The sequence below is a fragment of the Lepisma saccharinum genome, chromosome 5 (assembly GCF_977018435.1).
Source record: "Lepisma saccharinum chromosome 5, izLepSacc3.1, whole genome shotgun sequence".
Taxonomy (NCBI): domain Eukaryota; kingdom Metazoa; phylum Arthropoda; class Insecta; order Zygentoma; family Lepismatidae; genus Lepisma; species Lepisma saccharinum.
Window position 1 is genome coordinate 83,966,484 of NC_139233.1, and position 13,885 is coordinate 83,980,368.

Genomic DNA, 13,885 nt, shown 5'->3' on the forward strand with positions numbered 1-13,885 from the left:
AGTAATTAGATTTTTCTTGCATAAAACAACACAATGGTGTTGTTGGATTCACGATAGATTCCTTTTTGCGTAAAAATCTTGCATAGTGGAAACTAGAGGGAATAATTATGAAGCATGAATTATAAAGGATTCCCTTAATCAGTTTTGCAGAGAGGCCTAAAGCTGTTCGTACATATTAATCATTTATTAACATTATCGACCTGTAAATATCAAGTAGATACAGTCCCTATTAGCTTATTTATGTTAAACTTTATATTCTTTGCAGTGGCTGCCCAGGATTTTCGAAAGGGAGAGGTTATGTCTACTACATTTCTAAGTAGTCAGTCCTCATTTTGCCATATTCTCATGCCTTTGACGTTCTTTTTTTAAAAATATTATCGAAATATTGCTATTTGATGTTGCTCGAAATTTTTATTGTTCGTTGCAGTTTGAAGATATCATCCCTTTTCTGTTACTTATCTCTTTTGGGGAGGGGGCAAGTGCCTTTGTGTACCCTGCTATATCTGCCAATGCGACACAATATATTAAGAAATTGCCCCCTCTAGGATTGACTTCGCCCCTCCTACAAAGAATTCCTGGCTACGGGCCTGTTTGTGAGACTGTAATTGAATGCATTTTTGAAACCTTCCTCAGTTTACCATAACTTCTCTTCCTCCAAAAAAGCCACGAGTCGCTACTGACCTAACCTAACACCTTAATTGGCAGTGTCTGCTGCCACGTTTTTTTTCTGCTGGGACCTCAAAAAGATGCGCGTGGCAGTAGACTTGGTCTTTGTTTTATCGTGATTTCATCATGCTATGTATGCAATTACGTCTGTAACACATACTGTGAAGTTGTAGCGATTACTTTCACAAAAGTGTTTTAGGTCCCTCAGCATTCTTCTAATAATAAACCTAAATGCTCTCGTAGTTAGGTTAAGTTCTGTTCGCATTAAAATAATATCGCTAAATGCTTTCTAAAGAAAAAGGTTCTAAATTACCTGTACATTCATTCCCACTAATCATAAAGTTTCATTTCTCTCGTCTTAATCTGTTCTTAAGATTTGTAACATCCTCTTAGCAGACGAATTACGTGGCAGCAGCAAATTTGACGCTTATTCTTACTGCTGACACGTGCGTGGCAGCAGACTCGGCCCTACTTAATATTTCTCGTCTTACATCAAAACACAAGGTTGCAGAAGTGTTGTGTGATAAGGGAGATTCCGCATAAGGAGGAATGTTTACTGTCACTATTACTATCACCATCACTTAGCAAGGACTACGATTTCAATGTTTATATGGCAGATTATTACTTCTTTACGACTTGGAAAGTTTCTTGATAGGGGTAATTATACATTCAGTGACATGTGTATTTCTTTGCAACAGTTTTTATTTAATACATTGCTGGTCCGGCGCAATGCTGTCATAGATGTGTGTGTTTTTTTTTAGTGAGACAAAAATTATGACAGCTAATATTATAGTGTGCATTTACTTAGTTCTTTGAGGGTAACAGTAGTATAAGCCGGAGACACATAAAACTCGGTTGTTTTCAAATAAAAATCATTGCTACTTACCTCATATGCATAGCGGAAGGTTTTTCGAGCTGGCCATAACTTTTTTTCCATGAAAAACACGTTACTTTTAACATTATAATCATTTATTGGTCGTTGCTAATTCGGCGGGCAAATCTTGACTCACGTTGTCTATCGTCAGCTGATGTGCAGTATCGTCAGCTGATGTGCAGTGTTTCCAAACTTATGAACCGATAAATGCCGCACAAACTATTCACAATAGGTTTTTAAGCGAAAATTGAGGCTAGACTCTACTTTACGTCCTTATCTGCATGGTGATTGCTTCATTGCGTTCGCTGTGCGCGATCGTGGTGCGGCACCCGGCATCTCTTCGGGTAAGTACCTTTTTCTTTTTACACTTTCTGTTCACGATAGCCCCACTATCCATTCACGGGGTCGAGGTATGCCTACGAGGTTAGGTTAGGCCTGTTAGGTTAGGTTCCATTAGCACTCATTTCACCCCTAAATATGTGCTTCATCATCTAAAAAATACCTCAGTACGTTCAATTGCGCATATCCCGACAACATCGGTTTTTCTCAATTTACTCCTTCAGGAAATTTTTGCTCGCTTTGGGATTTACGTTGTTGAATTCCTTATAAAATAAGCTTTCCAACGATATATGACACGTATTCCTTAGGAAAAGGACGTAAACTAGAATCTTACCTTTTATTGGAAAAAAAACCGCTCACACGTCATCTTGTCAAACTTCCGCGTGGTTGCTACACTGTGAGGGGGTTACATAACCAAACGCACGGAACATTTGATTCACGTAGTCGACGGTAATGGCGGCACGAGCTATCGCACAACGGAGATGCATGATTGACGAAAAATACCTTATTTACAGGCAAAATACGTAGCACGATTATAAAAAAAAATATCTCCGGCTTCAGAAAGTCCTCAAGAACACAATTCCGTAAGTACTTTCTCGTCTTTTCTCCTGTAAATTTTAAGAAATCCGTCTCCGACTTATACTACTGTTACCCTTAAATTTTTTTTCGGTACCAGTTTCATAGATCGGAGACACATTAAAATCGAATCGAATATTTTGTGTTTCGCATGGTTCGTACTTACCAATTGTGTATTGCGGAACATAGTTCAACGTGCCAGTATGCTTTTTACAAGAAAACAAACATTTTTTTCTACTAAAATAACGCATTTTTCTAAGTGCTACCGAACGCACGTAACTGTGCGATATCGCTTACTTTGCGAATGATATCGCTTCTTTTGTTTTCGAATATCAGTGTTTCCAACCTTCTTCACTGGAAAATACCTACTATCGTGTTCGTCATGTGTGAAAATTTTACATTATGCACGGGTAGCTGACGAATACCCCCAAGAACCATTCCGATAAAGTTAGGTTGGTTAGGTTAGGCAAGCATAGTTAAAAAAAAAGCAATGGCAATTGTGCGTCGGTGAGATATGTCTATTGAAAAATACATGATTTCCTGGTCAAATAGATTCAACGATGAAAGAAAATACATCGACTAACGTTGGAAACCTTAGAGAAACTCGATTAAATGTTAAGTATCCCCGAAACGTCTGAAATTCCTTTATTTTCTTCTTTTTCACATTAGTACTGACGTATTCTGCATTCCTAAGGATTCTTGAAGGTGCCATTTCGTTTTTTTCACGGAAATTATCTATATTTTCGACGTATGAAGTAAGTTTTGTTCATTTCTTTTTCCCTTCAGTAACACGCTAAATGGCGGTCACAGTTTCACTACCGTAGTTGGCATGCAGTGTTTCCATCCCACTCCACCCAAAAATACATATGTAGCCCCACAAACCATTGACACATAGCCCCACGAATCATTTCTGGTAAGTTTAGGTTAGGTAGGGTCATGTATAGGTTACAATAGTTAAAAATTTGCCTTTCGGTCTTCTATCAGAAGAAATGCTTGTAATTAAGGTACTATTATAGTATAAGGGAAACATCTATAAATCATATATTTCACACATTTTTACATTGCTAACGTACTATTTTGGAATGCGGAACATTTCCTAAGGTGAAATAATGCATTTCCAACTAAGATAATGTCTATTTCTTACATTTCCGAGTACTTACTGTTACTTGTTATTTCGATTCTGTAACACATTATGGTGGGCGATAGCGTACTGGTTCAGGGAAACAGGGCTAGAGTCTAGTTTATGTCCTTCTTGCCCGTTTATGTCCTTCTTGCCCGTTTATGTCCTTCTTGCCTGTTTACGTCCTTCTTGCCCATTTACAAAACCATGCTAGCAGACAGCCGGCACTCCAGCATCTCGTAGGGTAAGTTTTTCTTTTTACACTTTATGTCACTAACCACTCACGGGAATGAGGTATGCATATGAGGTTAGGTTAGGTTCTATTAGCACTCATTTCACCCCTAAATATGTGCTTCATCATCGAAAAATGTCCTCAGTATGTTCAATCACGCATATCCGGACAACATCGGTTTTTCTCGATTTTCTCCTCCTGGAAATTTTTCCTCGCCTTGGGATTTAGTTTGTTGAATTCCTTATACAAAAACCTTTCCAACGATATATGACATGTATTCCTTATGAAAAGGACGTAAACTAGACTCTTACCGGGAAACAGGGTGTCGGACAGAGATTTTCGCAGAAAACGACATGTTTTCGCATTAAAATGGATCACAACTACATTCACGAACTTCCACAACGCTACAGAAAATGATTTCCGTAAGTACTTTCTCCTGTACATTTTAAGAAATCCGTTTCCCTTATACTATAATGTTACAATAATTAATACCACATATTGCCATCTTTTGCTTTTTTTTCATTGCTATTCACTTTTATGTTATTTTGTTACTGTTAATTATTTTTTATATTTTTGCTTATTATTATTATTATTATTGCTTTTTCATTGTTGACAATTTCAGTGTAAAATGGCCATCTGTGCTGTATCTGGAATTTTCTCAATAAATAAATAAATAAATAACATTCCTAAATGCTTCGAACAGCTGATTGTATTTATCTGTCTCAAGCACAAAGCCTCTTTCGAGCCTTTCATGAAAACCATGTCTGAGAAGACTGTGAACCAAGAATGGCTGTTACATATTTTTCTTACCCAAAAGGGACATTCTGGAAAAATTGTAATGTTATCTTCTGCCATTTAGGAACTTAAAGAATTTTGTATGGAGTAAACTGATAATGTTAAGCATTGAAAAATATCCCAATGGATGAGGCTTCATATTGCAGAAAACCCAGTATAAATATTCCTCATGGTTTTCATGTTACAAGCCATGTAAGTTTGGGTTGCATGACATTTGATACACTGTGCATAACACTAAATTTTTTGCTACATGGAAATTTTCAGCGAAAAATGCACACTCGACCACAACTTGAACCAGGGTTTCTGACATGCCGTGCCATTTCCTTTGTGTGCCTAATCTTCAATAATTAACATTTCTACTCTGGGAGGAACCAGGCAACGTCGAAGTCTGCTGTGTTTCAAAGGCAGGAGCGATTTTACAATACCGGGAATTTCTCCATTTTGTTTGAAATTTTGCATACTCACTAAATTAGGGCTCCTAATCACGAATCTGAAGTTAAAATTTGGCGCTCACGTGTCAAACTTGCAAAATAAGAGGGTCAGTCATCGCAACCGACAATGCACAATTGCTCATTATTTATCGCAAGATTTTCCGTTTCGAATACTTAAAGAATGAAATATATATATTCCTGATATTACTACGACCCTAAAATTTTTTAACTATGTTTCCTAACCTAACCACGTGCCAATGGTGCGTGGGGCTAGCCATAATTCAGGAATTTCTATACGTGAGCGCCAAATTTTAAGTGCAGATTTGTGATTAGGAGACCCAAATTAGTAAGTATTCGAAATTTCAAACAAATTGGAGAAATTCCCTGTATTGTTAAATTATACCCAAAGGCAACAGATCCCATTGCGGTAGCACTGGCAGAGACATTTCCACGCAGGTAAAACAGCGACAGCGAAAAATCAGCCGAGGCCAGGCTGGCTCAGTGGTTAGAGCAATGGCACGGTATGCCAGAGACACAGGTTTTAGTCCTGGTTGAGCCTGCATTTTGCGCTGAAAATTTCTACGAAGTACATCTCCTGGGTGTGCCCAATCTTCAATAACTAAATATTCAGAGATAAGTGACTTCTTGGAGAAGTAGGTTGTGTGCATGGTTATTACTTGAATCTTGGGGAATAAAACTTATGTTCGAATTCCATCTTGGGGAAATGAATTCTAAATTTTTAGTACCTTGAACATTCAGGAAATTTTTGAATAGTCATTTTTTGAAAAGGCGTTAATTTGCAAAGTTTTCTCGACACTGTACTTTTGTTGGAAATGACAAATTTCATTAGAAACTGCAAAACAATCACTTCATGTAGGAATTGCATGATTCAATAAATTTTGATTATTTCCTGCACTGAAAACTATACTGACTTTTATGGGAATTGTGAACATTTAATGTCATACAGTTTAAGAGAGTATATTCCATTGTGGCTTACAGTGATGTGGTAGATCTAATTATGAAAGGATCAAATTCTGTAATGCATGTTGTGGTATAACTTGCTCATCTTGAAGTTGATCACAGATAGCATTTACATTGTGAAATCGAAATTTGATGTATGAATAAATCGTAGAGTGGGGTATGACTTAAGATGACTGGACCCCTCTCCGATTTTTTTCATATGTGGCATACTTACTAATTGGGGCCTGCTAATGACGAATCTGAAGTTAAAATTTGTTGGAAACGTCTAGAAATTGCAAAATAATTGCTGGCCATTGATGCTAGCCCCACAAACCATTGACGTGTGGTTAGGTTAGTTTCAGTTAGGTTAGGCAAACATAGTTAAAATTTGGTGTCATTGTAGTATCAGGAATATATTGTGAAACAATAGGTTTTGCAAAAATTGACTGTTTCCATTCCAAAAACGTTAACGCCTTATTTTATCTTATTTTGTAATTTCTAGATGTTTCTGACAACTTTTAACTTCAGAGTCGTGATTAGAAGGCCTAAATTAGTGAGTACCAAATATGAAGGAAATCTAAGAGGGATCCGGTCATCTTAAGTTGTTCTGTAGTGTGGTTTCAGCTATTATACGAGGGCCACTATTTATATTTTGAGCCTTGGCAACACTGATTGAAGTTAGGCACGATTTGACGTTTGCACGGAATCGTCTGGCATTATTGACCATAACGTACTTCAAATGTTTTGTCAATAGCTTGATTTGTGTTGTTTATGTTGTCTTGGAGATTGCGCGACAACAATAAAATGGAATTAACTCGTGAACATTTTCGTGCGATGAATTTTTACGATTTTCGACGTGGATTATCAAGACAAGAGTGCATCGATCAACTTACTTCCACATTTGGTGATGAAGCCCCATCCTTTGCCACTGTGAAACACTGGTATAACGAATTTAATCGTGGCCGCCATTCGCTCACCGACTAGATTCGCGAAGGTCGTCCAAAATCAGTTGTTGTTCAAGAAAACATTGATCCTGTGCCAAACCTAATACTGCAAGATCATCATGTGACATACTGTGAGATTGAGGCAACCATAGGCATTAGTTCCACCAGCATATATAAAATATTACATGATCATTTAGCTGTGAGAAAGGTATGTTCTCGTTGGATCCCACACAATTTGACAAAAACTCAAAAAGACGCTCGCGTCAATTGGTGCAAACAAATGCTCAATAAATACAATCATGGTGCTTCAAAAGACGTATATAAGGTTATAACAGGTGACAAATCATGGATGTATGCATATGAGCCGGAACGTAAACAGCAGTCGACTGTATGGGTGTTTCAAGATGAACCCAATCCAACAAAAGTTGTTCGCGCTCGAAGCACATCGAAACAAATGGTCGCCTGTTTTTTTGGGAAAACTGGTCATGTGGCAACTGTGCCTTTAGAGGAACGTAGAACGGTCAACTCTGAATGGTACATAACAATTTGTTTGCCAGAGGTCTTCGGTCAAATACGGAAAACAAACAAATGCCGTCGGATCATTCTTCATCAAGACAATGCCAGCTGTCGCACATCTCGTCTAACAACCGACTTTATGAACAGTCAAAAAATCGAATTGATGGGTCATCCACCATACAGTCCTGATTTGGCACCCAATGACTTCTTCTTGTTCCCGAATGTCAAGAATAAATTGCGTGGACAACGATTTTCATCGGCGGAAGATGCCGTTGATGCGTTCAAAAACCTTATTATGGAGGTGTCTCAAGAAGATTGGAAAAACTGCTTTGAGAAATGAAGGAGAATACTTCGAAAAACAATAAAGCAGTTTTCAATGCCAAATTCCTGTTTTTTCATTGTTAGGCTCAAAATATAAATAGTGACCCTCGTGTATTAAATAATGTACAAGATATGTATGTATAAGATAGCTCATATGAAGAGGCTTTTTAACTTCTTTCAGATTTTACCTTTGTGCCAGAAGATGTGAGCAGATGTTAGGATTGTGAGTTTCCAAGCGTTTGTTGAAATGATTTCGTCTGCTTCTCTGAAGATTCAGGAATTGTGGGATTTTTTTGTTCAAGCTGATAATGTTTCATGCCAGGTAAGTTGTAGATTTTTGCAAATTTGCTGTCTTTCACATCCAGAAAATAATTTCTGATCGACTATAAAAACAAACAAAAAGTAATTTTCAAACTATTTTTTTATTAATTGATTGTACATTCCTTCTGTTCATTTCTTATATAATGTGTACCATTGTTGAGGCATTTGTTTTAATGGAGCACCAGTTTTGTATATCATCATGGAATAATGCTGCATGTAATGAAATCTAAGTTTGATTGTTTTGTTCCAAGGAAACACCTGGCACCAAGTATTGTTTTAGATTTAGGAACACATGAAAAACACACGATGCTACACATCTGGTGGTGATGAAGGCTGCTCAGTTTTTTTGAACATCTTCACCACACAGCACAGTGGAGAATGGTGTGTAAATATGAGCTGTTTGTCTTAAAATTGTATCTGTGTCTTGCCAGATTTTAGAGTACTGCATTGGACCACTTTTGCTCACTCATACTCGATCAAATCTCCCACACTCGAGAGTGCTATGCTCGAGTGCATAGAATCGTATATAATTTCAATGTGACAGTAACCGTAGTTGTAGAAATATATATATGTAAAAATCCACTCTGGTGTTTTCAGGCCATCATCATCTATTTCATTTTCATATATCACTATGTATTGGTAACATAGACTAAACTTCATTTAACATGGAAATGATGACTATGTTCACTTAAGTTTCAATTTCACTACGATGCATATTTGAGGGCTTACTACAACAGACAGAAATTTATGTTCTGGATATGTGTTGTATTTAGTATGTAGGGAGATGATTAAATGGCAAATAGTTATTATTAAGAGACAATAACATGTCAGGTCATCAGAAAAGTTTATATTGTATGAAAAGGTTGACAATTTCATGGTTTGTTTGGATATATAAGCAGAATGGCAAGCCTTGTCATGAAAATCATATTTGAAATTCGGGAAGTTGAAACTGTTCATGGAATGTAGTCACTGTGACAATTGTAAGTCCCATATGCCTTGTTCAAGGTCAAAACTGACATAAATTGCCACTTCCAAGCACATTTAGCTATCACAAAAGTGCTTTAACTGTGGCTCTATTTGGCCTAGGAATCTGAAGTAAAGTTCATTGCACTTGAACAAGCTTTCCAGGGATATTTAACATGCCTATCTTTGGATGAAAAGAAAATATTGTCACATGACATGGAAAATCTGAAAAAATGTTATTGCCAAAAAGTTATGAAAAATGTAGGACATGTGACAATTTGTCTTTTTATCCAAAGATAGGCTTGTTATAGTCGACGTGCTAGTTACGTTAACGAGCAGCTGGCTTTGAAGTCGACGGAGCGTGCCCACCAGCTCCAACAATACATTCACCGCACGGTTGAGACTTCACGTGTAGTAGATGAGCAGAATGACAGGTGCGCCCATTGGCTGAAGGCTGAGTGTGATTGGATGAGCAGAATGACAGGTGCGCCTATTGGCTGAAGGCTGAGTGTGATTGGACGAAATCAACTCACCCACTGTTTATCCCCACCCACATTCGTGGTGGCATCTCGCTACAGATCTTGCACGTTAACCAAGTAATCGCGTCAACTATACATATCATTGCGGAGCTTGTTCAGCTTCCTAGGCCAAATAGGTGCTGAGGATAGCTAAGGAAGCTCAGGAATGGCAATTTCTGTGAACTTTGACCTTGCATAATTTTACAATTAGAAGACACATGACATTCAAATCAATGAGTACCTGGAGCAACCGGGAAGGAGGGGAGGGGGGGTTAAGGGCAGCTGGAGCATGGTGCTGATCACATCACCTAGAAAATTGCCAAGATTGAGAATGTGTGGGGCCCTACCCTCACTTCCCCTAAATGTGCATTCATGGCATGGTGCTGTATGCACAGGGAACTTTACCTTTTATGAGACTCAAAATTTTCATGGTTACTAAAGGTCTTTTCTGCTACCCTTCCGTTTCCCGGAGATAATGCTTAAAGGGCAATTGAGTGCAGGTGTCAGCCGAACCCAACAAATGACCTTCCTCTCCGAACATTTTCTGTTGATCACAAGGAAGGAATGAAAGAACAGTGATAATGTTACACCTACGCACTTCACAGAAAATTGAAGGTGGCTCAGGAAACTTAACCAATTTACTTTCCACATGCTTTTTTTATCCATTCCACCCATTTCATTCCAATTTCCCCTTCGTTTTTGTTCATTTTCTCTCCCCTCTTTATGCATATGTGCGTTGTTTCTTCCTTCTCTCTATTTCATTTTACCTCTTCTCCTTCATTTGTACTTCCTTAATCTTGTGCCCATATGTCAAAATATGCTGACTCAGTGCTGTTCTTGAATCTATCTTCCTCTTTAATGTATCTCCTATGTTCTTTAATTCTCTCGTTGAGGCTTCTCCCTGTCTCTCCAATGTATTTGCTTGTACATCCACCACATTCTACTTCATATACCCCTGCCATTGCCAATTCATCACTCTCCTTTGTATTCATTAAACCATTTCTCGATGCTCTTTGGTGGCTTGAAGGCTGCTCTTAGTCCATACTTTGCATAGATGTTTCTTATCTTTTTCTCCACCTTCCTTCTGAATAGCACACTCACATACTTCTTCTCTTCCTGTGCATCCTTATGTTCTTCTTTTTCAATATTGTTTCTCACTTTTTCATTTTCTTCTCTGTTCTTCTTATGATGTGAATTATATCCCCTGCTTTTGTATCTATTTTGCTGTACTGCCTCTATTACCCACTTCATTTCTCTGTCATAGCTTGCTTTGTTATTGCATAATCTCGTTGCCCTCCGTACAAAATTCTCCCAAATGTTGTCTTTGGTTCTCCTTTCATGTGCAGATTCCTTGTGGATATACTTTCTCCCAGCTAACTTTTTATGGTACACCCTGGTTTCAAGTCCTTTCCCTTTTACTTTAATGGCTATATCCAAGTAGTTAATCTTTCCATTGACCATTTCCTCTTTTGTGTACTTTATCCTTCGTTCAATAATTTAAACATTTCTTCTGTTGTTTCTTTGCTTTTGGCTATGAAGATCACATAATCCACGTATCTCTTGAACAGTGTCACCTCATTTTTCAAGGTTTCCATTGCTGGAAACAATGAAATGTCCTTGAAATGGTCAATGGAAAGATTAACTACTTGGATATAGCCATTGAAGTAAAAGGGAAAGGACTTGAAACCGGGGTGTACCATAAAAAGTTACCTGGGAGAAAGTATATCCACAAGGAATCTGCACATGAAAGGAGAACCAAAGACAACATTTGGGAGAATTTTGTACGGAGGGCAACGAGATTATGCAATAACAAAGCGACAGAGAAATGAAGTGGATAATAGAGGCAGTACAGGAAAATAGATACAAAAGCAGGGGAAATAATTCACATCATAAGAAGAACAGAGAAGAAATTGAAAAAAGAGAGAAATAACATGGAAAAAGAAGAAAATAAGAACACACAGTTATTCATTCTTTAGAAGCGTAGAGTGACTAACCACGTAAAGGTTGTGTTATTTTCTGCATATCTTAGTGTAGCTTGAAAATGTTCTGGGAAACCAGAACAAAACTCTGAAAATAACCATATAGATTATTTTGCATCTGTCACATTATATAGCCATAATCAAATTACTCATGACATATTTTAAAGCTCACATATCAGCACAAATATGAATCTTCAGAATATTATCTGAGCCACTGTATGTTCTCAAAGTCAGTTTCAAAATGTCCTGCATTAAGAATGTGAGGGAACAGACAGAGGTGGCTTATTACCATATGAACCCTGAGTGGTGGGAGGAATATATATTTACATGTACACACCTACTTCCTTTCCTATAACATTTTCTTATTGACAGAAAGGTATATAATGTCATTTGCTTATTACAAACAATAATAATAATATTAATAAAATCGCCTTTATTGGAGCGGGCGTGTTTCGGCCTCTAGGGCCGTTCTTACAACAGACCCTTGTCTGGAAGATTAATACAATGATAATAAGTAGGGCTAGGATTTTGAGGACCTTAAAATTGCCAAAAAATGACCTTTAAAAATGCATTTATGACCTAATACATGCAAGAAAATGCCCTATAAACTTAGAAAAATGATCTAAAAATTCTGAAAGATCTGTAGAACAAATTTATAAACTACCAAGAAAAATTTTAACTACAAATTAACGTTACAGTATCTATCACATGTTCATTGCGTATGGTAGTACAAGTAAGAAAGTTCACTTTTTGTCATCTTTTACACTTAAGTACTGAGTTGCAGTACACAACGAAAATCATATGCAAATTTTCAAAAGTGAATGATTGTCGGTTATCAGACAAGAGAGCCTTGTACACGGAAAAATTTCTCTCAACTTCCACCGACACAAGAGGAGCGTACTTGAAATGAACAATATCACTTGCTGTTAAGTCACTTTCAATTCCATAGAGTACAAATTGCTTCCCTGACAAAATGTCCGATACAGAGCACAAAACTTTGTACTTGTTTTTTAACAATAATCCGTCTGGCGACAATGTATTTACTGATAGAGGGGCAAATCACATTCTTTGAGCTGAATTGTTACACAACAGCTTGTGTCAACAATACTGCACAGAATTTATTTGTTTCTTCAAAGTCAGTAGTTCAGAACTGTGCTGAAGGCAATGAGACAAGAGTCGGGAACCTCTCTCCTTCAAAGGGTTACATTTGCATGTAAAATTCCCCTTCTTTCACCAAAATGTAAAAAAAATTCATAATATGACTTTAAAAAGTTTAAAAAAATGACCTTTACTCAAAAAATGCAAAGAAAATGCCCTAACAAAGGCATCCCAATTAATTTGCATATGTGTAAAACACGTTCCTATCTACTTACGCAATATTTCTGCCTTACCAAAAGAAAGATGCATTTGCATCAAAATCCTAGCCCTAATACTCCCTCTGTCCCATAATTATAGTCCGGTATGCCAAAATGGTAACTTTTTATTTATGTTCTTTTGGAAACTTGATTGGTCAATTTGTACTGATCCTCGAGTAATAACGTTGTATGACTCATTCCCGTGTTTCATTTTCTTCTTCTGTATACACAAATGTCACAGTTTGAATATCGGACAAGTATTTTGTGACAACAAACAAAAGTGTACCGGACAATAATTATGGGACAGTGGGAGTAATAAGTCTGGAAAATTACATGTATACATTTATGATTTTACTTCAGGACTTGTACTCAGAATTGAAATACTCCAATTACTGGAAAAATTACTCGAACAAAATATAAATAGGAAGGCCAATTTGCTTTCAAATACTTCCAGATACCTGATTAGTCATGGAAAAGTATAAGAATTTGTTTCGTGAGTAAGAATTTCAGTTTTTTCTAAATTTTTTCAGTGTGCATTTTGGTTTTCAATTAATTTTCCATGTGTCACCGTGTAAGCAAGGAGTCCTCTGTTTGATACTTGGTGCAGGCATATAGTGGTTCAGATTCCACTTTAAACTCAAGGTCCAGTCCCGATTAGCCTTTCTGTGCATAAAATGGACTTAAAGCAACTCAAACCAATACCTCCTTGCATGTACTCAATAATTGTATTCAACTGATAGGACATCTGCAACTACCCTTTTTATAAGATTGACTTTTCTTTATATTCTGTTCTAGAAATCAGCATGGCTAGATGTTTTTCTTGGCGAATTACTCGCTCAGGTGAAAGAAGGAAGAAATGTGGAAGATATTTTGTCATTTTGGTGAGTATTTTCAAAAATCAAATCAGAAATTGTTTTTACTTGATAGAAGATCGTCTACTTTTCCATGTTACTTCTTTCTTAACAATCCCTTTTA

General features: G+C 37.1%; 1 protein-coding gene across 3 annotated transcripts in view; it reads left to right on the forward strand.

Annotated features, from left to right (window-relative positions):
- Nucleotides 1–1,236: 1,236 nt before the first annotated feature.
- mv (lysosomal-trafficking regulator mauve) overlaps nucleotides 1,237–13,885 on the forward strand; it is a 488,369-nt gene continuing 475,720 nt past the window's right edge. For all 3 annotated transcript variants that reach the window (XM_083122737.1, XM_083122738.1, XM_083122739.1), the window contains exons 1-3: nucleotides 1,237–1,323; nucleotides 7,956–8,096; nucleotides 13,706–13,791. In XM_083122737.1, coding sequence (XP_082978863.1) covers nucleotides 8,022–8,096; nucleotides 13,706–13,791 — 161 coding nt within the window. In that variant the 5' untranslated portion in view covers nucleotides 1,237–1,323; nucleotides 7,956–8,021. The remainder of the gene's footprint in view (nucleotides 1,324–7,955; nucleotides 8,097–13,705; nucleotides 13,792–13,885) is intronic.